This window comes from Manihot esculenta, chromosome 8, assembly GCF_001659605.2.
Source record: "Manihot esculenta cultivar AM560-2 chromosome 8, M.esculenta_v8, whole genome shotgun sequence".
NCBI classification, from domain to species: domain Eukaryota; kingdom Viridiplantae; phylum Streptophyta; class Magnoliopsida; order Malpighiales; family Euphorbiaceae; genus Manihot; species Manihot esculenta.
Genome location: NC_035168.2, coordinates 37,893,348 through 37,914,766, shown reverse-complemented (window position 1 = coordinate 37,914,766; position 21,419 = coordinate 37,893,348). Strand labels below are relative to the sequence as shown.

At 34.8% G+C, this 21,419-nt stretch overlaps 4 protein-coding genes across 4 annotated transcripts; 3 read left to right on the top strand and 1 right to left on the bottom strand.

The window, feature by feature from the left end:
* The first annotated feature begins 1,774 nt into the window (after positions 1-1,774).
* Positions 1,775-2,745, top strand: LOC110621588 (germin-like protein subfamily 1 member 13). The gene is made up of 2 exons (XM_021765858.2): positions 1,775-1,942; positions 2,070-2,745. The coding sequence occupies exons 1-2, from the start codon at positions 1,828-1,830 to the stop codon at positions 2,615-2,617; spliced, it is 663 nt and encodes a 220-aa protein (XP_021621550.2). The 5' UTR covers positions 1,775-1,827; the 3' UTR covers positions 2,618-2,745.
* Positions 2,746-5,222: 2,477 nt separating this feature from the next.
* LOC122724393 (germin-like protein subfamily 1 member 13) lies at positions 5,223-6,192 on the top strand. Its single transcript, XM_043959201.1, has 2 exons — positions 5,223-5,389; positions 5,522-6,192. Exons 1-2 carry the CDS (start codon positions 5,263-5,265, stop codon positions 6,064-6,066), a joined length of 672 nt encoding a protein of 223 aa, XP_043815136.1. The 5' UTR covers positions 5,223-5,262; the 3' UTR covers positions 6,067-6,192.
* Positions 6,193-7,170: 978 nt separating this feature from the next.
* On the top strand, positions 7,171-8,297 carry LOC110620621 (germin-like protein subfamily 1 member 16). Its single transcript, XM_021764422.2, has 2 exons — positions 7,171-7,351; positions 7,504-8,297. The coding sequence occupies exons 1-2, from the start codon at positions 7,228-7,230 to the stop codon at positions 8,052-8,054; spliced, it is 675 nt and encodes a 224-aa protein (XP_021620114.1). The 5' UTR covers positions 7,171-7,227; the 3' UTR covers positions 8,055-8,297.
* Positions 8,298-10,089: 1,792 nt separating this feature from the next.
* LOC110620619 (probable UDP-N-acetylglucosamine--peptide N-acetylglucosaminyltransferase SEC) lies at positions 10,090-19,585 on the bottom strand. The gene is made up of 27 exons (XM_021764421.2): positions 19,145-19,585; positions 18,049-18,194; positions 17,825-17,923; positions 17,667-17,717; positions 16,956-17,072; positions 16,715-16,771; positions 16,120-16,239; positions 15,608-15,670; positions 15,427-15,505; positions 14,804-14,913; positions 14,607-14,660; positions 14,439-14,506; positions 14,223-14,325; positions 13,859-14,061; positions 13,534-13,630; positions 13,277-13,348; positions 13,082-13,158; positions 12,801-12,999; positions 12,529-12,696; positions 11,868-11,978; positions 11,689-11,775; positions 11,445-11,572; positions 11,252-11,334; positions 10,958-11,063; positions 10,713-10,859; positions 10,494-10,614; positions 10,090-10,391 (listed from the first exon to the last, which is right to left on the bottom strand). The coding sequence occupies exons 1-27, from the start codon at positions 19,281-19,283 to the stop codon at positions 10,278-10,280; spliced, it is 2,919 nt and encodes a 972-aa protein (XP_021620113.1). The 5' UTR covers positions 19,284-19,585; the 3' UTR covers positions 10,090-10,277.
* Positions 19,586-21,419: the final 1,834 nt, after the last annotated feature.

Here is a 21,419-nt window from a genome sequence, read left to right as displayed (position 1 = left end):
TGAGGTATTCCTAGTAACTAGCTTGTTTTTATATTTGTAATTTACTTACATTTCAATCTGGTTGTGTTCATCTCTATTTTTGGAGGCTCTTTCGGTAGGATGTAGTGGGATTGATGGCCATCCATCTCCTCCCATTCCTCTATCTGTTATTAATAAATTATTTTTCTATTTATATATATATTATCAATTTAATTATTATTTTAAATATATTTTTATAATAATTACTATTCAAAATTTATTAATGTGATTTTTCAAATACGAGATTAATTGATTCATTAATTTCGCAACTATATATATATATGTATAATGTCTGTGTGTTCTAGAAAGAACAGGTTGGAGGGCATATGAAAATGGAAAAATCTTTATAGAAAGGCAAGAACAACCAACAAATCCTGCAAATTTGGGTTTGATAATTGGAGGAACGTCCCATCCAGTACTCAATTTCCATCAAGTTTCAAAGTCCTTGCCATGTTAGAGTCTGCGGAAGATTAAATTAATGTTCTGATTATAATCTAAGGATCTCTGAATCCAACCACATTACATTTTAGGTGTAACTAATTAGTAGTTAATTAGTCTAACTCATCAAATCTTTCAACTTTTCTTCTCAATCCAACGATCCTTTATCCTAATACAATTTTATTATCATAATAAGCTAACAACTATTAATATATATATATATATATTTTTTACCAAAACTACTGGGGCTAGAATTTGTGACTTTGCTTGCTAGATAGAAAGAGAAGGAAATCAATGTTTTGATTTCGCTTATTTTCATGGTAAGGATCACTTTTTCGAAATAAATTTCAAATCAAAGTGATTTTGATCGAGATTGATATTTTATATGTAATTTAATAAGTTTATAACGTGTATTATTTATTTAATTTTTAGTGTAAAGAAAATTGAAAAGAATATGAATTTTTCGAAAAAAGAAAATTATATTTTTTAATAAGGTTGATTTTAGTTAAAATCATTGATTCAAACTAATGATTCTGCGTGAATTTCATTCATTTTCCAGAAAGAAGAGACCAAATCAGCTTTTATGTTCTGATTTTACATTGATTCATGAGCTTTGGATCGCTCTAATTACACCGTTCAAACAAATAATTCATAAATTAGATATTTCTATTATTTATAATTTCTCATCATATTGCAAAATTTGGCGGTGAAAGCGGAAATGGAGAGTGTATGATTAATTAAGTTAAAGTTTTAAATATTTTTATTTAAATATTAATAATCTTTTACACATATATATTATATAATAATAAAATTTTTGAATATTTTATATAATTATTAAAATTTTTAAATATAAATTAATTTTAAATACATCTTTTAAAAATTATTAAACTAAGATCTATAAAATCAAATAAACAAAAGTATTTCCGGGTGATAATAATTTATTTTAAAACGAATTCAAATAATTTTCGTGTGATTGTTCACCAATGGAAAATTGATAACAAAAAGGTGGGGGAAAAGAGAGGAGGGACATAGGACATGACAATATTTAGATTAATATTATTAATTTTTTTTAAATATTTTTTGATATTTAAAATACTCAAAAATTTTAGTCAATACTAAAATATTTTTTTGATAAAAAGATTTGGAGCACTTGGGAATATATGCATATCCTTGAAGAAGAATTCCTTGATTGATGAAATTTAAAAAAGAAAATAACATTACCTACTACTTGGAAAATCTTTCATCAGCCTGCAGAGATCATGAAAATACTTAAAAGAGAGTTTCACCTATAAATACTCATACATTCATGCAAGATTTTTCACACCATCAGCTCCCACAACTAAAGCCTAGAGAAATTGAAGTAGTCATAAAATGAAGGCCTTTCATTTCCTTGCCTTATTGGCTTTGGCTTTCTCTTTAGCCTCTGCTTATGACCCTAGCCCTCTCCAGGACTTCTGCGTTGCAATTCCTGAACCTAAGAATGCTGGTATCTCTATAAGCTTAGCTTTCAGTTTTTTCTTTCTGCTTTCTTTCCTTGACATCTTTTTTCTTATTTTGTTGAATGCATGGTCATCAATGGTGATACTGACAATAACTTTTATGAATTAATGCAGTGTTCGTCAATGGAAAGTTCTGCAAGAACCCAAACCTTACTGTAGCTAATGATTTCTCATTCTCGGGACTCAATATTCCAGCAAATACAGAAAATCGAGTTGGATCAAATGTTACCCTCTTGAATGTTGATAGAATACCAGGACTTAATACTCTTGGTATTTCACTTGCTCGGATAGACTATGCACCCAATGGTGGCTTGAACCCTCCTCACACTCACCCTCGTGCTACGGAGATCCTCGTAGTTGTGGAAGGCACCCTTTATGTTGGCTTTGTCACATCCAACCCTAATCGTTTTATCTCCAAAGTCTTATACCCAGGAGATGTGTTTGTATTTCCAATTGGTCTCATTCATTTCCAGTTTAATATTGCAAAAACGCATGCAGTTGCGTTTGCAGGTCTAAGCAGCCAAAACCCAGGTGTCATTACCATAGCAAATGCAATCTTCGGACCTAATCCACCTATTAATCCTGATGTTCTCGCTAAAGCTTTCCAGCTGGATAAGAATGTCGTGGAAAATCTTCAGAAACTGTTTAAGAATAATGCATGAAAGGTCTATCAGGATTAGTCAATGTTTGCCTACTGTTTAATAATGGCTTTTAATTATGTTTCCTTCAGTGTGGCCAATAATTGAGCTTGCATATCCTAATTCAATAAAGATGTTTTTTGTGGCGTTTATATATATTAATTAAATAAAGATATATTTTTATTATTTTCTTTGTTGCCTTTCCTCTATATATCGAATTCATTTCGAATTTAATATTGCAGTTTACTTCAAAATACTACCATAGATTTAATTAGTATTGTGTATATATTTTAATCCTTGATATATATCATGTCCCTCAAACATTTACAGAGAAAAAAATAACAGTGTAATATAAATTGAATAAAAAAAAAAGTCTTAAATTTAGTTGTTTCACTTTCATTCGATGACTTTTGCTTTTTTCATTTGTTTATTTGAAATATAACTAAAGTTAAAAAAAATTATTTAATTACTTTATTTTATCACTCAAATTATAAAAAATAATAAAAATAATAAAAATTAAGAAAAATTTAAAATTTAATGTGTATTCAAAACCCGAGAAATAAAGTTTCTTATTTTTAAAATATGTGTAGGTGATCCGATTAAATTTGGACAATTAGTATATGTAGGTGATCCGATTAAATCTAGACAATTAGAAAGAATCGATCTTAATAAAAATTAGGTTGGCTGAGTATAACTTAATTCGATTAAGAAATAAACACAGACTTTCGTCACAATGTTCGGCTCCACTAGTTCATACATAAATCATAAATGCATGTAGTAAATATCAAGTCGATATAACACGGATAAATAAATAGAGAATGGATTAACTGATTCCATATTTTTTAGCCAACTATCTACTATTAATAAATCACTTGATACACCGGTTAAAAGATACTTCTGTATGATCTGATAATCTAATTTATATTTTCTCTATTTTTCTTAGATTGCTTTATTGGATCCTTATTCAAGTATTACTGATATACCTTCTGAATCTCAGTGTTCATCGCACCGTATTTTTTTTTGTAAGAAACATATTAATTTTAAATATTAGAAATGTCATGAGCAAGTGTATCAACCATAAACGGGAAAGTATCTTGTTTTTAAATGGAGAAAGGTACCATACTCATTCATTATAATGTAAGATAAACACTAACTCAAGCTAAAGTATGAGGAGACTGATTTGCAAATTGCTTTATAAACATAGACCATTTGATAACTTCATTCTGCAAAAATATACTATTAATGTTAGCAAATTCTGCAACATATTCAGTTTACTGTATGTATTTACACTCTTCACTAATAAAAAGAAAATTTTTTTCTTAAATTTTGGAGGATGTAATTCATACTTTCTAAATAAGTAAGCATACACACCCTAGTGTTTTGAATAATTTCCCTCTTAAAAAACAAAGCAAAATTACCTCTTTATTTCAATAAATAAAAGAAAAAAGTAACTTTTTTTTTGGATAAAATTTAAACAGTTGTATTGAATTTATAACTGCACTTTAAATATATATTACAGTAATTTATAGTCATATAAAGTGGTGACCATCTTCCCTATAATAGTTGAATAGTTGAATTAAAATATTAAATTTTATAATATAGCATGTTAAAAATTGAAGAGTATATAATTAAATAATGAACTAGTGCTAAAAAAAAATTGGTCTATTGTATGCTAACTGCTAGAGGCCTTGCTTGAATTCAAGATTCGTAAGTTTCATGCATATGCATGGGGTGACAATTACTTCATTGACGTGGTCTTTGAGACAAACGAAAGGAAACTTCAACCGCCACCACAAGGTTTCTGATGATGTTTTCACTTTGGCATTTCAACTTTTCTCTTCAAATCCAGCCACCCTTTTTTATTATTTACAAAGTTTGAATTTTAACTACTGATTTTATTAAATTAATTTGATGAATTGATACTTGGTCTTTAAGTAATGCCATATTCTTTTGCATTTTTATCTCTTAATATTTTCCTAATTTTTTTATTCAATTAGATAGTCCCTCCATTTATTTATTTTTTCTCAATATATTCTAGCAAAATCAACCCAGTAAAAGATAAATTTTGATTTTTTATTTCTACCCCTCACCCATTTGTATGTAATTGATCAATCAAAATATGACAAACATGAAAATAGCTAATAAATTCATGAATGTAACCATAATTTATATTGTAGGAACTTATACGATCTTTTACCATATATCAAAACAGATATCTACACTAAGAAACAATCTGTTCTAATATGATTTACTCGAGCTGAGTACATGCAAAAATCCAACCCATAAACATAGTATCCTCTCTCCCTTAAACCAAAAAAGGTGGTGAGAAAAGAAAATTAGAACTCTAGGGAGGTCAAAATGCAAATTTTCATCACAGGTTGCAGAAGCTTGAAAGAGTTGAATCATTCCAACTTGATATTGAAATTTAATTCAAAAGAAGGGATTATTAAATGCATATGCACATACTTGTAGAAAAGTTCCTGGGTTGCTTAAATTTTTTTTAAAAAAAAAAATGGAAATCATTAACCACTACCTAGCAACCTTGCATCAGCATCTAGAGATCAAAGCAGAGATGAGAGACTAATTTAACCTATAAATACTCATTTATTCATGCAAGATTATTCACACCTCCAACTCAACAATTAAAGGCTAGCAAAACAAGTCATAAAATGAAGGCCTTTGATTTCCTTGTCTTGTTGGCTTTGGCTTTGGCTTTGGCTTCCTCTTTTGCCTCTGCCGATGACCCTAGCCCTCTCCAGGACTTCTGTGTTGCAATTCCTGAACCTGAGAATGCTGGTATATCTATAAGCTTGCTTTCAGTTTTTTCTTTCACGTTCTGTCATAGTATATCCTTCAAAGAATCCTTTTTTCTTGTTTAAATGCATATATGGTGAATGGATTCTAATAGTAACTAATGTGTTAATGCAGTGTTTGTCAATGGAAAGTTCTGCAAGAACCCAAACCTTACTGTAGCTGGCGATTTCTCTTTTTCGGGACTCAATATTCCAGCATTTACAGGAAATCGAGTTGGATCAAATGTCACCCTCGTAAATGTTGATAAAATACCTGGACTTAATACTCTTGGTATTTCTCTCGCTCGCTTAGACTTTGCTCCCTATGGTGGCTTAAATCCTCCCCACACTCACCCTCGTGCCACAGAGATCCTTGTAGTTGTGGAAGGAACCCTTTATGTTGGCTTTGTCACATCCAACCCCAATCGTTTATTCACCAAAGTCTTATACCCAGGAGATGTGTTTGTATTCCCAATTGGTCTCATTCACTTTCAGTTCAATATTGCAAAGACGAATGCAGTTGCGTTTGCAGGTCTAAGCAGCCAAAACCCAGGCGTCATCACTATAGCAAATGCAATCTTTGGGCCTAATCCACCCATTAATCCTGATGTTCTTGCTAAGGCCTTCCAATTGGAGAATGCTATGGTTGAAAAACTTCAGAAACTATTTGAGAGCGCATAAAATAATCAGGAAAAGTCAAAGCTGCTCAGTGTCTCCAATAAATGAGCAAAGCATATCCTTATTAACTAAAAAGATGCTTTGTTGGTTTACTTGAAATATCACTAATTAAATAAAGAGATTTCTCTATGTGTCTTTTCTATTTACGTTGATTCTATTCATTTTAGATACAGTATTGCACTTTACTTGAAATATCACTATAAACTTAATTAGTATTATATAATTAAATTAATCTTTGAGAAAATGTCACCGGAACACTTGGAAAACAAATTAGATTTTAATTAAGATTCAAAGGGCCACAGATGTATATGATTGCAAAAGTGCTTACTACTTGGGAAATTTGATTAGATATGAGCACAGGAAGTCATCTGCTGCATCTCCATGATCACACTCATTGAGGGTTGAATAGTATAAATCACCAACTCGTCTGAGAGTAAAAGGGCCATAGATTGAAGCAGGTAACCAACCAAAACTACTTTTTTTTGAAATATATGAAAAGTTGCATTATTAAATAAGATTTTCTTTTTCCGTTATACACCTACTATATATTAAGAAAATATACATCATCAATGCAATAAGAATTAGACGCTGGCACAAAGCTTGGAAGCAACCATGCATGACAAATACTACACTAATGTATCCATCCAAAATGAAATTGCAAATTTGTTAGAGAGAAGAAATGGCAACAAAGTTTCTGGAAACGTATTCACTGTGCCGCTAGTGTTTATTCTCCATGGACCTACTGATTCAGAACTACTGAACTAGTTTGGGATTGGAGCATGAAGAAGTCAACCAAAACCACTCCTTCAAAAACCTTTGCTCTCTTCCTAACATTAACACCATATCATTTTTAGAAATTTAAAAATGTTTTAGCAGCCATCAAGCTTGTTACTGTGCCACCAAAATACTGAATTTTCCTCGAGTTCAGTTGCAAGACTATAAATTAATTGATGAGTTGTTAATACAGACATAAAATTTTCAAGCTATCTATTTCAAGTATAACAAATAAAATTCAAAATCTAGACGTGGTTCACCCAGACCATGTGATATGGTGATGTAAGCGTAGAACTTTGCAAATGAGCTTCATCTATAAATAGAAATGAAATCATGCAAGATTCCTCACCCAAAATTAAAGATATAGGAAGCTAGAGACAGTTTGATCAAATGAAGAGTTCTCATTTCTTTCTAGCCTTTGCACTCTTGGCTTTGGCTTTGTCATATGCCTCCGCCTATGACCCTAGCCCTCTCCAGGACTTCTGTGTTGCAATCAATAACCCCTTCAATGCTGGTATAGTCTTGTGAAGTTTTCTTGCTTTCTTTCAAGTTTCTATCATAACTTTATCCTATATAAAAATATATATATACACGTTTTTTTGGCAGTCTCTGTTTTGGTTTACAATATGGAATGATGACAGTTAACAAAAATTTTATGTTGTGCAGTGTTCGTGAATGGAAAATTTTGCAAGAATCCCAACCTTACTATAGCCAATGACTTCTCTTTTTCGGGACTGAATGTTCCTAGAAATACAGGGAATCAAGTAGGATCAACTGTAACCCTCTTAAATGTGGAACAAATACCAGGAGTTAACACTCTTGGTATCTCCCTTGCTCGTATAGACTATGCACCGAACGGTGGTTTAAACCCTCCCCATTTTCATCCTCGTGCCACAGAAATCCTTTTAGTCCTCGAGGGCACTCTTTACGTTGGTTTCATCACATCCAACCCCAATCGCCTTATCAGTAAAGTCTTAAACCCAGGAGATGTTTTTGTGTTTCCAATTGGCCTGATTCACTTTCAGTTTAATATTGCAAAGACGAATGGAGTTGCCATTGCTAGTTTAAACAGCCAAAATCCTGGAGTTGTCACTATAGCAAATGCAACCTTTGGAACTAATCCACCGATTAATCCTGATGTTCTGGCTAAGGCCTTCCAGCTGGACAAGCAAGTTGTCAAAAATCTTCAGGCCAAGTTTGGTGGAAGCAACAACTAGAGAGACGCACAAATAAGTTTGGTGGAACCAGTAACCTTCTTTGATAAGATAGTGCAATATTCTCTGTAATGGCGTGAGAAGAATAAAACAAAGGGTGATTTCCTATTATGTGCTAATGTCTATTATGTTCATTTTGGGTGCAGTATGAAACACTAGAATTCCTGTCAAATAAGCTTTCCTGCTATTCCAGCAGCTCAGTTTGTAGCCAAAATTTCAATGTCTATCTAAACTCATTTCACTGTAGTGCTAAAGGACCATCAAAGTGAATACTAATTATCCTCACAGTTCTGGGACTCAACCAGAAATTTACAAAAATAAAACATAAAGACGCCTCTATTTAACTCTTGAACCAAATTTGATAAAGAGATAAAAGATCAAAGTGATGTATCAAGGTGAGAAATATGACAAAATATGTAACAAATAATCTAAGTTTTGAGAGGAAAAACAGAAAAAAAGCTCACTTCACTTTCTTGAAATTGACCCATCATCCGTTTCTTTACCTGCAAAAGACACGGTATTTTCGAAAACTTAACAAAGCCACTTCAAGCATTTGTGAGGGCAAAAGGGCAGAGGAAAGAAGCAGCAGCTGTAGTGCACATATCGCAGTCATCTCAACCAAATAATTAGCTGCTTCCATTCCACGTATCTTCTTCCAAGTCCGCGCATAGTTAATCAACATCGTTACACCGGCCTATTTGGAGCATGTCTTATAACTTTCATTTTACCAAAGAAACAGAAGGCATCATCAAATTGCCCTCTCGTACAAGCATATGAACTCGGAAATGTCCTCAGTCGAACTGCGCAATAGCCGAAAAGACTCATCAATGAACTAAAATCTTATGTAAGCGTTTATATTAGAACAAAACCCCAACTTGTACACACTGTAATACGTATCAATACAAAAATCAATGTCCTGCTTTACAAATGGCTTCAATCAACGAATAACATATTAACATCCGGCACAAATTTCCTAACAACCATTCAATTGACAAATCACGCATTCTCGCTAGAGAATTAAATCTCTTGTTACTCATTTCCTCCGAGAACTCCTGTGCTTCCCTCAACTTCCCACTGGAGCACCATCCATTAACAAGAACCGCATAAGTCGTCTTATCAGGAACCAATCCTTCCCAATTATCCTCCTAATCAACGCATAAGCTCCATGGAACATATTCACTTCACAGAGGGCAAAAAGCAAGGCATTGTGAACATCGAGCACCGTTCACAATTCAAACTAGTGCACTTGTTAAAAACTACCACTGCCTGATCGATGTAACCATGCCTCCAGTAAGGTATTGAGAAATTTGAATTAGGGATGCAATTTTGTTTTATCAGTATAACAACTAATTTTATTTATTTCAAAAAAAATTTTACACGTATGTATATTAAAGATAAAATTATGAAATTGAAAGTCAAATTAACAAAAAAAAAAATTCACATGAACAAAATATTGTGAATTAAATCAGTTTGTTCACATAAAAATTTTTTAAAATGTTTAAATAACTTAATCTATTATCTACATAAATACTACATTTTATTTATATTTAAATTTTTTTTAAATAATCTAACTCATAACATATTAATCTCATTAAATAATCTAACTAAGCTATTGCGGCCTATTATATTGGTTATGTGGGATATCAAGGCAAAGTAGGCGTCTTTGCCGGCGGAAGGAATCGGGGAATTAAAGTTAGAGAGGATTTGAAATAAAATGGCGGCCGTGAATCTGGCGCGGGTGAGTTTGGCGGAGATCTGCACTTTAGTTGGCCTACAAGGAAAAGCGACGTATCACCGATTGAGCGAAGAGGCTTCCGAGAGGAAGGCCACGAATGCACCAGTTTCTTGTATCCCAAAGTTGCAACGTTATTGGGATTATCTTTACTACGCAACTCACCAACTTCCTTGGGTTATTACGAGACTGTAGTTTATTAGTTAAGTTTTGAAGAGCTTACAAGTAGGCACAGGACGTATACCTGTTCACATATATTCTTGAAGAAACTCTTTATCATAAAGTTTGAACTGAATCACAACCGCAGAAAGAAATGTTATACATAGATTGAATTTAGTCGATTCCCACGACAGATTTGGCTAAATGAACAGTTACAAATTCGATCACCATATGATCATCTCAATGATCTTAACCAATATCAATGTATCATGCTAAGTATACTTATAGATCTTTTTCTCTTGCTCTTATCTACAATGCCGTCTATTCACTCCCCCTCATCTATCATAAGGGAACTCGGAGTCCCTTTCTGTCACTTTAAAGTGCTGAGGCTGCTGTCCTGAGCAATGGATATTCCACATTTTGAAATATGCCCTCTCCAGATTACGAACCTGCATAATTATTTCAAGAAAAAATCAACTTCACAAAACAAAAAAGGAATAATAATAATAACAATAATAATAAATCATCAGGAATACTTCACTAGGGCTTACCCAGCGTGCCGTATCAAAGAGCGGGCAAGTCATGCGGACTGCCTTCAGTTTATTGGTAAGAGCCTGCAATTTTGGCTTATTCAAAGCCAGAGACACTGCTCTCTCTTCGTATTCCTTCATACTGTCATATGGTAAATTAGTGAGTCAAGAAAATTCATACAACCCATTATGCTTCATGCTGAGAATTGTTCACAAGCACAGAGAAAATAAAATGCCTACCTGCTAACAATCATCTCCTCCCCTAGTCCAGTGGCAAGACACAATGATCCAGCAACTCTTGTAGCCATTTTCTCAAGGGGCAGTGTTACCATAGGTAAACCTGCCCATAAAATATCCGTCCCTGTTGTATGTGCATTACATAATGGCCTAAAAGAGAAAAATCCAACTATGAGTACCTAGAGACCCAGGACCAAAATGACTACCTTCACACACGCACACAAAGACAGAGAGAGGAGAGAGATTACGAGTCCAGAAATAGATCAGCTAAAGCACTGCGCCTGATATGTTCATGTTTCATGGCAACATCAGTGAAAATAATTTGCTCTGGATGTACCCCTTGTGCAACAGCATCTGAAAAACACCAGATGGCAAAGTTAGACTAAATAGGTACTTTATACTGCAAACTTATTCACATTGTTCTCCCAACCACAGGACAGGAACTTGGACAATTCATCTAAGGTGGTCATTCACAAAAATTTGAACAAATGCACAACAAGAATATGTGAATTCTACAGAATGAATAAAACAAGTTCACCTACATGAACGAAGTCTCATTTCGCCTGCAGCCGGGAACCTAAGGAGCCAAAGGGCACTGTTGGGCACACGTTTGAGAATGTTGCACCTATAATGATCAAATATACAAAACAAAACAAAAAAACCAAAAAACAGTAAGATACCTGAAAGTGCTACATTGTGCATGCATAAAATAAGCCAACAGACAGATAACAATACCAAGTATTAAAGATTTCAGGATCCATCTTGTACAACTGGTTGAAGCATGCAAATATAAATTTGTCTTCAGGAAGACCATAATCTGATCGCTTGTGCTGGCATGTTGGATCCAGAACATCTAGATTTTTCTGAAAAAAAAATAGTAGCAGTTGTACACACTAAGATTCCAAAATTGAAACAACATAAGATGGTTTAAACCAAAAGGCTACAATTCTCTTCTCTCAGGATTTTCATAGGGACATACCTGCTTATAGTCATTCACAAAGTAGCAATGAGGCATGTGAACAAGCTTTTCGGAGTAAATATGCGAGTAACGTATAGGTGAAACAAACTGAGAGCAAAGTGCATACATATCATCAGACTGGTGAAAACAGAGACCAAACTTAATGCATATTTAAGATTAGATTGAGGTCAATCTCCCACCTCATCAGTGACCAAATAATCAATATATGTTGCTCCAGTGGTCCCAGGAAATCCCATGTATGACACCTGTATGGGTGCAGGCTGCATAGCAAATATTTCATTTCTGGCACCCTGCATGATAAAAGATGGAATATATGTTAGAAGGAACGACGGAAATACTATGGAAAATTACTCTTACTGAAACACGTATAAAAAGTACGATTATACTGTAGGAACCATTATAAAGTACATTTGAAACCCCAGTCCAGAATAATGCAAATTATCGCAGAAAGCATGTAATAGCATGGTTATGTTCAACTTCCATAACAGAAATTTTCACAAATCAATCTCAGGCTTTAAAAATATACAAAACAAACGCAATTGGAAACCAAAATAAAATTATTTCCAAGTTACTCAGCTTTTTCTATATAGAGATTAAAAATAAGGGACCCATGGGAGATTTCTGTTCAATTTCACAATACCAATCAACATACAAATAGCGACTAAACGTCAACCTTACATGTAAAAATCAGCCATTGAACAGGTTGCAAGTAATTTCAAGACGATTCAGGCAGAGTAAGTAATGTAATCCAAACTGAATGTTAACACTTGATGCTGCAAATGTTTAAAGCATGAGATCCAATTTCTGCAGCACTTATCCCAAAAATTAACCAGACCTTACCTTGGTATAACCATTGAGATTAATGAGAATCTGTATTTTATCCTCATTAATTAGTTTGGCAATCATATCTGACGACATGGCAGAAACATCTACAAAATGCTCTGCTTCAGATTGGATACGCTGCCTCCATTCTGTACCATCATTTGGACTCAATGCATAGCAGAAGACCTGCATGGATTTTGTTAATTTTAACAGAAGATTGCAGAAAGGGAATAATAAATATTCCGAGTCCCTAGAGGTGAAAAAGAGAGTAAAATTCAAAATTTACAAACCTCAACATTCTCTCTGTTGTGCATGCCAAATACAGATCCCATAAGGTGTGATAAGGGGTGATTACCAAAGTCACTGCTAACATAGCCAATCCTAAGTCTCTCACTACGATCACGCTTTACAAGAATTGGTGGAGGATGATTGAAAGGAGGAAGTCCAAAACGTGAAGCAATTATGGAACAATGAGCTGCATATTTGCGGCTTCAAGATGAAAGGAAAAAATGAGAATGAAAAGCATCAGGTCATACAGAATGACTGCAAAAACTAACACTCCATCTTCTACCTGATATCGAGAGCCAGCATTGGATCAATGGGATATGCAATAGCATGAAAAGGCTGCACACTAGGAAGAATCGACATCTGAAAGCATAAATTATTTTAGAGAACATATTAGCCTCATATGAAAAATATTTTTAAGGCATAAATAACTAATAAACAATTAAAGAAACAATTGAAGGACATCAGTGACGTCTCTTACAGAAATCTGCCTCCGGATGATCCCTTCAACTTCAGCAAACATCTTATCTCTATCCTCCCAACTGCATACACACTAGAGAAAATATCCTCAAATATATTAGTTTACAATAATCTTCTGCATGAGAAACATAAAAATTCCTCCAAAATTCTTTATCAGAACAGCTTCAATAAACTGATGCTGAAGTTTATGAACAAACTACAATAATAGAAAAGGAAACAAAAATTTTAAATATGCATCATATTTCATTTTGGTTATACCTGTAGTGTGTGCAAAAGGTTGCAAGTAGCTTCAGGGAAGTCCGGTCGAAGATGCAAAGCCTGTCTGTAGCTCTTTATAGCAGCCTCCACATGTCCACTGCATATCATATAAATTAATGTTTACGCAGCTGGAAAAGCAATATCCTATAGAGCGCAACAGCTACAGGATTTAACTTATTGGTTCAATCCAAACCTTATACTTTCCCCACAGCATAGAACTAAACATGGCAGTTTCAAGCTATCCCACAAAGAAAAGGGGGGAGAAAAAGACAGGTGAAAAATTGGATAATGATAAAATTTTGGATAGACTATCCTAATAGAATACCTGTCTTTATAAGCTGAAGCCAAATTTGCATGAGCTTCAGCCATATTTGGCCGAATAGTAATAGCACGAACGTAATCCTGAATTGCTTCACTCACTCTACCAATCTCCTTGTAAGTGTTGCCCCTGTTTACAAGTCCATCAGCTGCCAAGGGATCAATACGAAGAACCTCATTGTAGCAAGATATAGCATCTGCATAATTTCCCTGCCATGAGAATGAAATGAATAAAAGTTTTAGTAAATAAACATAACAAGAATTCAAGCAAGATCAAGATGGAACAATGCTGGCATTCAATTTGTTTAATACACAAAAATAAATAAATAAATAAAAAGCAGGAAGCTGAAATAAGTATCCAATGCCATCACCTGTTGTTTATAGATTACAGCAAGATTGTTGAAAGGAGCAGACAACCCTGTTGTGACTGCCAATGTAGCCTTGTAATATGAAGCAGCAGTCGATACCATATTCCTGGATGCTCAGAACACCAATATAAATTTCAATTTAAGTCAAAAATCATATATAAATCATAATAAGGAGTAATAACAAGCCGTACAGAGATGAGAGATTCAACATCATTATACCATTCCATATATATGTTCCCAAGATTGGTAAGTGCTTGTGGGTGGGTCGGTTGTAATGCAAGGCATTGCTACACCAAGACAGAGAGAGATTAGAGAAGTCCACAATTATATAAATGCAAGTCATTCAGGAGCAACGAATGAAGTTAACCAAAAAAAATGTGAACTCACAGTATAGCATTGGATTGCTTCATCCACTCTGCCAACATCTTTTAGTGCATTACCCTTTCAGTTGGAACATAATGACCAGTTAGTTACTAAGATAATTCAAAACTGAAAGAATTAGAAACCAAAAGTACACCACACGGGAGTGTGTGTGTGTGTGTGTGTGTGAGAGAGAGAGAGAGAGAAGGGGGGGGAGGACCAACCAAATTATTATAAGCCTCCAAGAATCTACCATCACAGGAGATGGCTTGCTTGTAATGAAGAATTGCCAAATCCAGTTGGCCTCGTTCATAATATGTACTTGCCAAATTTCCTGCACCATGTAATAGATCACATGATCCAGTAAAATAGATGCATGTGTGATTTGCAGCCCGATTTACCAACCTTAGAAGGCCTTTAACAGAAATCACCGATTCTTTTCATGATAATGAATATCACTAATTGCTTTAGTGACAAGCACAACATATGAACTCAGTGATAGGCCACCTCAAACCAATAAGCCATATTGGGATACAAAATAAAATTGCAGCACCAAATATTAACTAGGAACACACTGTGGCTCCATCTGGGGTTGTGGTTTAGAGGCCAGAAAAGTTCTTTATAGAGAACCATCATTTTAGGTGATGTTGAAAAAAGTTATTTTAGTTTTTGTAAGTCAAACTTATCGCAATTAAATTTTAGCCAATTTTTCATACCCTTCAACTAACATATTCTAAAAGTTGTTTTCTATTCAACAGCAAAGCCAAACAGACTCTATATGAACATCTGTAAACTGCTATTGTAATGGATTTCAACTTTCAAGGGTCAACTTCCAATAATAACTTACCATAAGCAACTGCATAGTTTGGCCGTGTCTGAACAGCTCGCTGGTAGCACACAATAGCATCCTGGGGCATTCCCAAGGCCTGGAGAAGGCAAAAGAAATATCTCATTTTCCTCTGATACAACAATTAATAATCCAGTCACATGCATCTCCCTCAACATATGAACAAGAAGCCACAACTTACCCTATAAACATTTCCAAGGTTTAGGTAGGCATCAGGAAATGTTGGCTTTAGTTTTACAGCTTCCTGGAGTACAAATTGTAAAACAAAATTCAGTGCATATTTACATCAGAACAATTGGAAAGTGTAAACATTTAAAATGTTGACTACACAAGAACTTCAAGGGAACATCCTAGCAATGACGAGCAAGAGTAGCATGCTAGTGTTGGCATTCAAGGCAGCATAAAGGAACCCACACCAAAAAAGATTGAGAATTTCATTTTTCCCACCACTTCTCCATTTGGAAAACAAAATCTAAAGGCAATTGTTTCTATGTTTTGCTACAATGACCATATGAACAATTTGATATGATACTCGGCAATGCTACAGTTTGCTAGACAGGCATTTGAGGCACACAGTACCTCACCCCAAAAAGAAGTGATTGAGAAAGCAGAAAATGATTCAAACATGCACTATCATGCCTAGCAGGGAAAATAAAAGCTGAAAAGCAGTGGCATAAACAAAATCAAGTGTACCTTATAATATTGAAGAGCTCTGTTAAGATCACCAGACTCCAAAAAGAGACCAGCAAGATTCGACCACGCAATAGCAAAAGTTGGTTGTATGCGTAAAGCCTCGAGATAGCAACTGTATGCCTGCACAAAACGTTAGATTCTGACAATTTGGAGTCTTGCACATGGAAGTTACAACAAGACCAACCATCATCTGAGCCCTGGCAACTTGATATCTGTATCGAACTGTGATTTAAGACACAGTTCCACACATGAAGCATGTCAATCAGTAACTTAACTGGAAAAGGAGAGATACACACTACAATAATCTACATATGGAAAGGGTTGTCTTTCTTCCATCAGATCAAGAAGGGTAAGAATTTGGGCCAGGTGAACCCAGTTGTAATTGGGATGACAGGTTGCCAATGGGCTACTTCCTCCACCATGATTGGACGGGGAAGTAAACTGTCAGTATCCTAATCCTAGCATTGAGCATGGTAGCTGAAGACCAACACTAGAAGAAACCAAAATCCCATAGCTCAAAATGTTTATGTCATCTAACTGTTATGAACAAGCTAATGGGAACTAGACAACATGCAGCATTCATTTTGATACTTACTTCTTGCACCAATCCTTGTGCTTTCATTAGATTCCCAAGGTTGCTATGAGCATCAACCTACAAGCCAAATTGACAGTGATGTCACAAAGGATATTCATTTAAGCCTTCAAAGTTAAAACTAAAAAGAAAAACAGATACTTCAATTTTCTTTTCATTTGAGCCATCCATGTGAATAGATGATCACAGTAATAATAATACGACAAAGTATAGATTATCATTTTCATAATAGGACAAAATATACCAATAGAGGATTCAATGCTAGTGCTTGACGACAGCACTGTGCTGCTTCATTAAGCCTTCCTTTACGCATGTATGCGCTAGCCAAGTTTGACCAAGCATCGACAAAGTTGGGTCGTAGCTGCCAACAAAATAAGGCACAATAGTGTCATTAACTTATAATAAAGAATATGACAGACAATCGCAACTGCAGAGGTAAATGAGGGTTAAAACAGTCATCAAGCAGACAGAAAGCTTTGCACACCAATTTTACAACATATGACTACATCGAAGGAGACTCCAAATTTGCACCCCCGAACTTTGAATATGTCATGTGAGGATCTATTAAGCTTTGTACTGTAAACCTATGAATTTGGCGGCAGGCATCACTATCAGCCCAAAAGTGGAGGCATACAGCCACATAGTCCTGCTCATTGTGAAGTGATTATAGAAAAAAGTTTCACCCAACCAAGGTCAGGCATCAGGACATTCAAACCCCCCAACCCCTGTGGCCCACTAGAAAGATAGGGGGTGCAGAAGAAGATAGAGAGAGAGCCCAGCATTAAACAATAACTGACAACCAGTGGTTTTCAGATGATTGTATTTGTATCATCAAACTATGAACACTAAGAAACATATCAAAGTCCTTCAATAACAGAATTCACCAGAAAACTTTTATCCACAATAACTAGGAACCAACTATTTCACAAAGTTCACTCTTTGAGTGCATACAAACCTCAATGGCGACCAAATAGTAACGAATTGCAAGATCAATATCACCCTTTTCCTGCATTAAATGAAAAAGCACCATGAGAACCAACAACAATTTAAACACCCAAAAAGGTTTGATTGCAGCATCATGGCTTAAAATTATTCATATAAAGACGGTGATACCTTCCATGCATTTGCCATGTTTCCATAACACTCTGCAAAACGTGGCTCGATTCGAAGAGCTTCCTCATTTTTTGCAATGCACATATCATAATCGTGCAACTACATTATAGCAAACATGAAAGCTTACAATCAGTGAATTATCCAAGTTATTGGACAATTAACTAAAGTGAAATTGATGAACGATAACAGTAACCAACACCAGTGACATTTAAATCACAGAAAACCTGATAATATATAGCACCCAAAAGAAGAAGATTATCAGTGCGCAGGGGACTTCTCTCATAAACAGCATTGCTATGCTCTAGTGCTTGTTTATAGTTGCCAGCCTTGTACATCTTATGGGCGAGGGACAAGTGCATGTCTTCATCAACTGCAAAAAGGGGGAAAAAAAAGGGTACACCAATCTAAGAAAATAATATTAATTCATTAACACACATACGACAACCATATCAACCTGTGGCCTAATCTCTCTTATCCTAGAACTGTGAAACCAATAGCATCACTAACTGGTCGATTTTTCATCCAGAAAGAACTTCCTCATAAAAGCACAAGACTTTGGGCCCACTTCAATTTATATAACTTTCACCGAACATCAGTCAGGAAACCGACTTATATTCTTCCAGCACCAAAAATGAGACAATCAAGTAAAGCACATGGACGTTCTTTGCACACAAAAAAAAAAAAGAAAAAGAAAAGAAAAAGAAAAAGCAATATATTGTGCCAAAAAAATGGTTGAATGCGAAATAGAAACAATAATAGTATCATTCAAAATTCGAAGAATGAGCTTTATAAAACTAAATTCATAACACATTACTCATTGTATGAGTCGAAAGAAGTTGAACAGACACTAAAACAACAAAATAGAATTCTTCTCTACTTTAGATGTGATTAAGTTTACCAGACTAGCCATCATACACAAATGTAAATTCATATCTCAACAGCAAAATGGAATTTATATCAGTTCCCCGCCTCCGCCCGAGAGGAAAAGGGAAGGGAATACAGAGGTAGATGATTATCATTCCCATGTCAAGCCAAGGCAAAACAGAATGTCGATCACAACTTTTACACTAATTCAAAGCTAACCAACCCTCCGGAGAACAGAAATTATCACCAACTGGAAAATTGAAATCATAGAAATTTTGAAACAAAGAAAAAGCCCATACAACCCATTAAACTTTCTCAATTTCAAAAAAATAGGGAGAAAAAACTAAAATCTTAAACACAATGACAAAAGATAACCAATTACACAACATTTATCCATCATTTCAAAAAATCTAAGCAGACATAAATAAATCACAAAATGATCCACTGATAACTCACCTTCATGATGAGAATCACGGCCCTTAAAAGGCACAACACTCAGAGAAGAAGACGATGGCTCAAGCTTCACCTGGAAGGCAGCATCATCACGAGCAGAGCTGCCAAGGGAAGCCCGAGGTCCGGTCTGCAGCGAAATCATCCTGATCTTCTAAAACCAAACTCCAGAAAAATCAAGCACTCGAGCTCCAAAATCCCACCATCAAAAGGACAAACACGATTCTAAATCAGATCTAAACGCAAAAATAAACCACATAGAAATTTTCGAAAACAAAGAAGAAGCAGTGAACTCGATTAACAAAAACCCTAGCGTGAGCAAACTCCTGGAATTGGGGATTTCTCGAGCTTTTTGCTTCTCTAATTTTCGTTTTTTTTTTTTTTTTTCCTTTCAGAAATGGAACTCTCTAATTTTTGTTGTTTTGTAGGAGAGGCCTGGAGAGAGAGAGAGAGAGAGAGAGAGAGAGAGAATAAATAAGGTGGAGAATGGCGAGGAGAAATCTGGACCATTGAGGTGTACGGCGATGGTACTATTGTTTTTACTTTGCGTTGAGAGATTCGGTTTAATTCTGACACGTATCTTAAGTAGCTTCTAGATGAGCTGGAGCTTTATGGTCTTCGTATGGTAAAAGAATTCTCTGAGACAAATCCAAAACTGGGAAGGTTAATGCACCCGACTTTTTATCTAATTTATTATTAAATTAAAAAATAAAAAAAAAACTATTAATAAATTTCTAAAATTTTTATTAATTAATCATTATAATAAATATTTTTAATTATACGTAAATTTTACTATATAGTCTTTCCATTAATAATTTTGTTAATCATTACCTTCTAAATTATTTTTTCAACCAAAATAGAGTTCTCCACAACGATCCAGAATGAAATCTAACTTGCCATTTATCACAACTCTGGTGCAAAACATCTAAATATTACTCTTAACTGGATTTAAATTGGAAAGTTTAGTAAATCACTTAATTGAAAGACAAGGAATTTATGCAGAAATTATTTGAAGGATGTTAGCAAATCCACCAAAGATGTTGAGGTGCTCCTTCTTGGAGGAATGCCCCGTGTGTCCAAGGTTCAAGAAATTGCAGCAGAGATCTTGGAGAAAAGCCGGAGCAAACGAGCAAATGCTTTTAATGAAAAGGAAATGAAAAGAAAAATAAAGAACCAGATGAACATCTCCATTTTATTGAATTCATCAGTAAATTTGAATTTAAGAGCCCATCAACAACAAGTCTACACCTTTCATGCACTCACATGTGAGCAGGACTTCAATTTGATTTGTGTTAGTGGATAGATCTATTGCACTTATTTCAGCTTGAGCTCTGTTCATACACTTATATTGTTCGAAGAAAATCCTCTGTGGACCTCAAACCGCGAAAATCAGTTAATATAAAGTCACCTGTTTCATGCACTCGAACTGTTGGTGGGATATTCACAAGGCTGATCAGCAAGAAAAGAACAACATATCAGGTGAAAAATAAGAGCGAGTAATGGGAAATGGGTAGAGTGGCGCGGAAAGAAAGATGGAAGGAGAGGGAGAAGCGGAAAGAAAGGTACAAGGAGAGGGAGGACCGACATGAAAGGGATAATGGGCATTTTAGGTATTGACATTTACTTTATCTCAATTGACCGTTAATAAGATGCTTTGACTAATACAGTATTTATGGAAAATCAGGGACATTGTGGGACTGATTAATGAATTTCTTAAAAACTTAGAGACTCCTAAAAACAAATTATTACCCCTCCTAAGCCAATTGGAGTTGTGTGTTTATCCTTGCCTGGGAGAAATCATGCAAACCGAAGGATGAGGGGGTTTGAGAATTAAGAAGATTACAACTTGGAATAGAACTGAGGTGGGTAAACAATTATGGAAGCTTGTGCGTGAAAAGTCTACTCTCTGGGCAAAGTGGGTGATAAAAAATAAGCTAAAGATGCTTAGCTTTTGTGTATTACAAAACCCACTGATGCTAGTTGGGTCGGAGGAATTTGGTTAAAGTTAGGGATACTATGCATATGAGTTAGGTAAGGGGAACTTCTCATTTTGGTTATATCCATGGGTAAATGGAAGAAGCTTATCCTAATTTGAATATTGCAGATGCAGAAAATTTCAGGAAAGCAAAAGTGAAGAATGTATGGAAGGAGGGCAATTGGAGACTCCCAGATCACATTGATCCGATTATTTTGGAATCACGTCTTTCATATTTGAAACCCACTTATCCGACTAATTCAGATTTTGAAACCCACTTATCCGATTAATTAGGATTTAATTCTC

What these genes read in the sequence shown, in the direction of transcription:
- LOC110621588 (XM_021765858.2), top strand. Translation starts at nt 1,828, where the DNA reads ATGAAGGCCTTTCATTTCCTTGCCTTATTGGCTTTGGCTTTCTCTTTA. An exon ending in TCCTGAACCTAAGAATGCTG is followed by an intron (nt 1,943 to 2,069) that starts GTATCTCTATAA and finishes GAATTAATGCAG; the next exon opens with TGTTCGTCAATGGAAAGTTC.
- LOC122724393 (XM_043959201.1), top strand. Translation starts at nt 5,263, where the DNA reads ATGAAGGCCTTTGATTTCCTTGTCTTGTTGGCTTTGGCTTTGGCTTTG. An exon ending in TCCTGAACCTGAGAATGCTG is followed by an intron (nt 5,390 to 5,521) that starts GTATATCTATAA and finishes GTGTTAATGCAG; the next exon opens with TGTTTGTCAATGGAAAGTTC.
- LOC110620621 (XM_021764422.2), top strand. Translation starts at nt 7,228, where the DNA reads ATGAAGAGTTCTCATTTCTTTCTAGCCTTTGCACTCTTGGCTTTGGCT. An exon ending in CAATAACCCCTTCAATGCTG is followed by an intron (nt 7,352 to 7,503) that starts GTATAGTCTTGT and finishes TATGTTGTGCAG; the next exon opens with TGTTCGTGAATGGAAAATTT.
- LOC110620619 (XM_021764421.2), bottom strand. Translation starts at nt 19,283, where the DNA reads ATGATTTCGCTGCAGACCGGACCTCGGGCTTCCCTTGGCAGCTCTGCT. An exon ending in TGGAGGCTTATAATAATTTG is followed by an intron (nt 14,661 to 14,803) that starts GTTGGTCCTCCC and finishes TCCAACTGAAAG; the next exon opens with GGTAATGCACTAAAAGATGT. An exon ending in ATCTCAATGGTTATACCAAG is followed by an intron (nt 11,979 to 12,528) that starts GTAAGGTCTGGT and finishes TTTATCATGCAG; the next exon opens with GGTGCCAGAAATGAAATATT.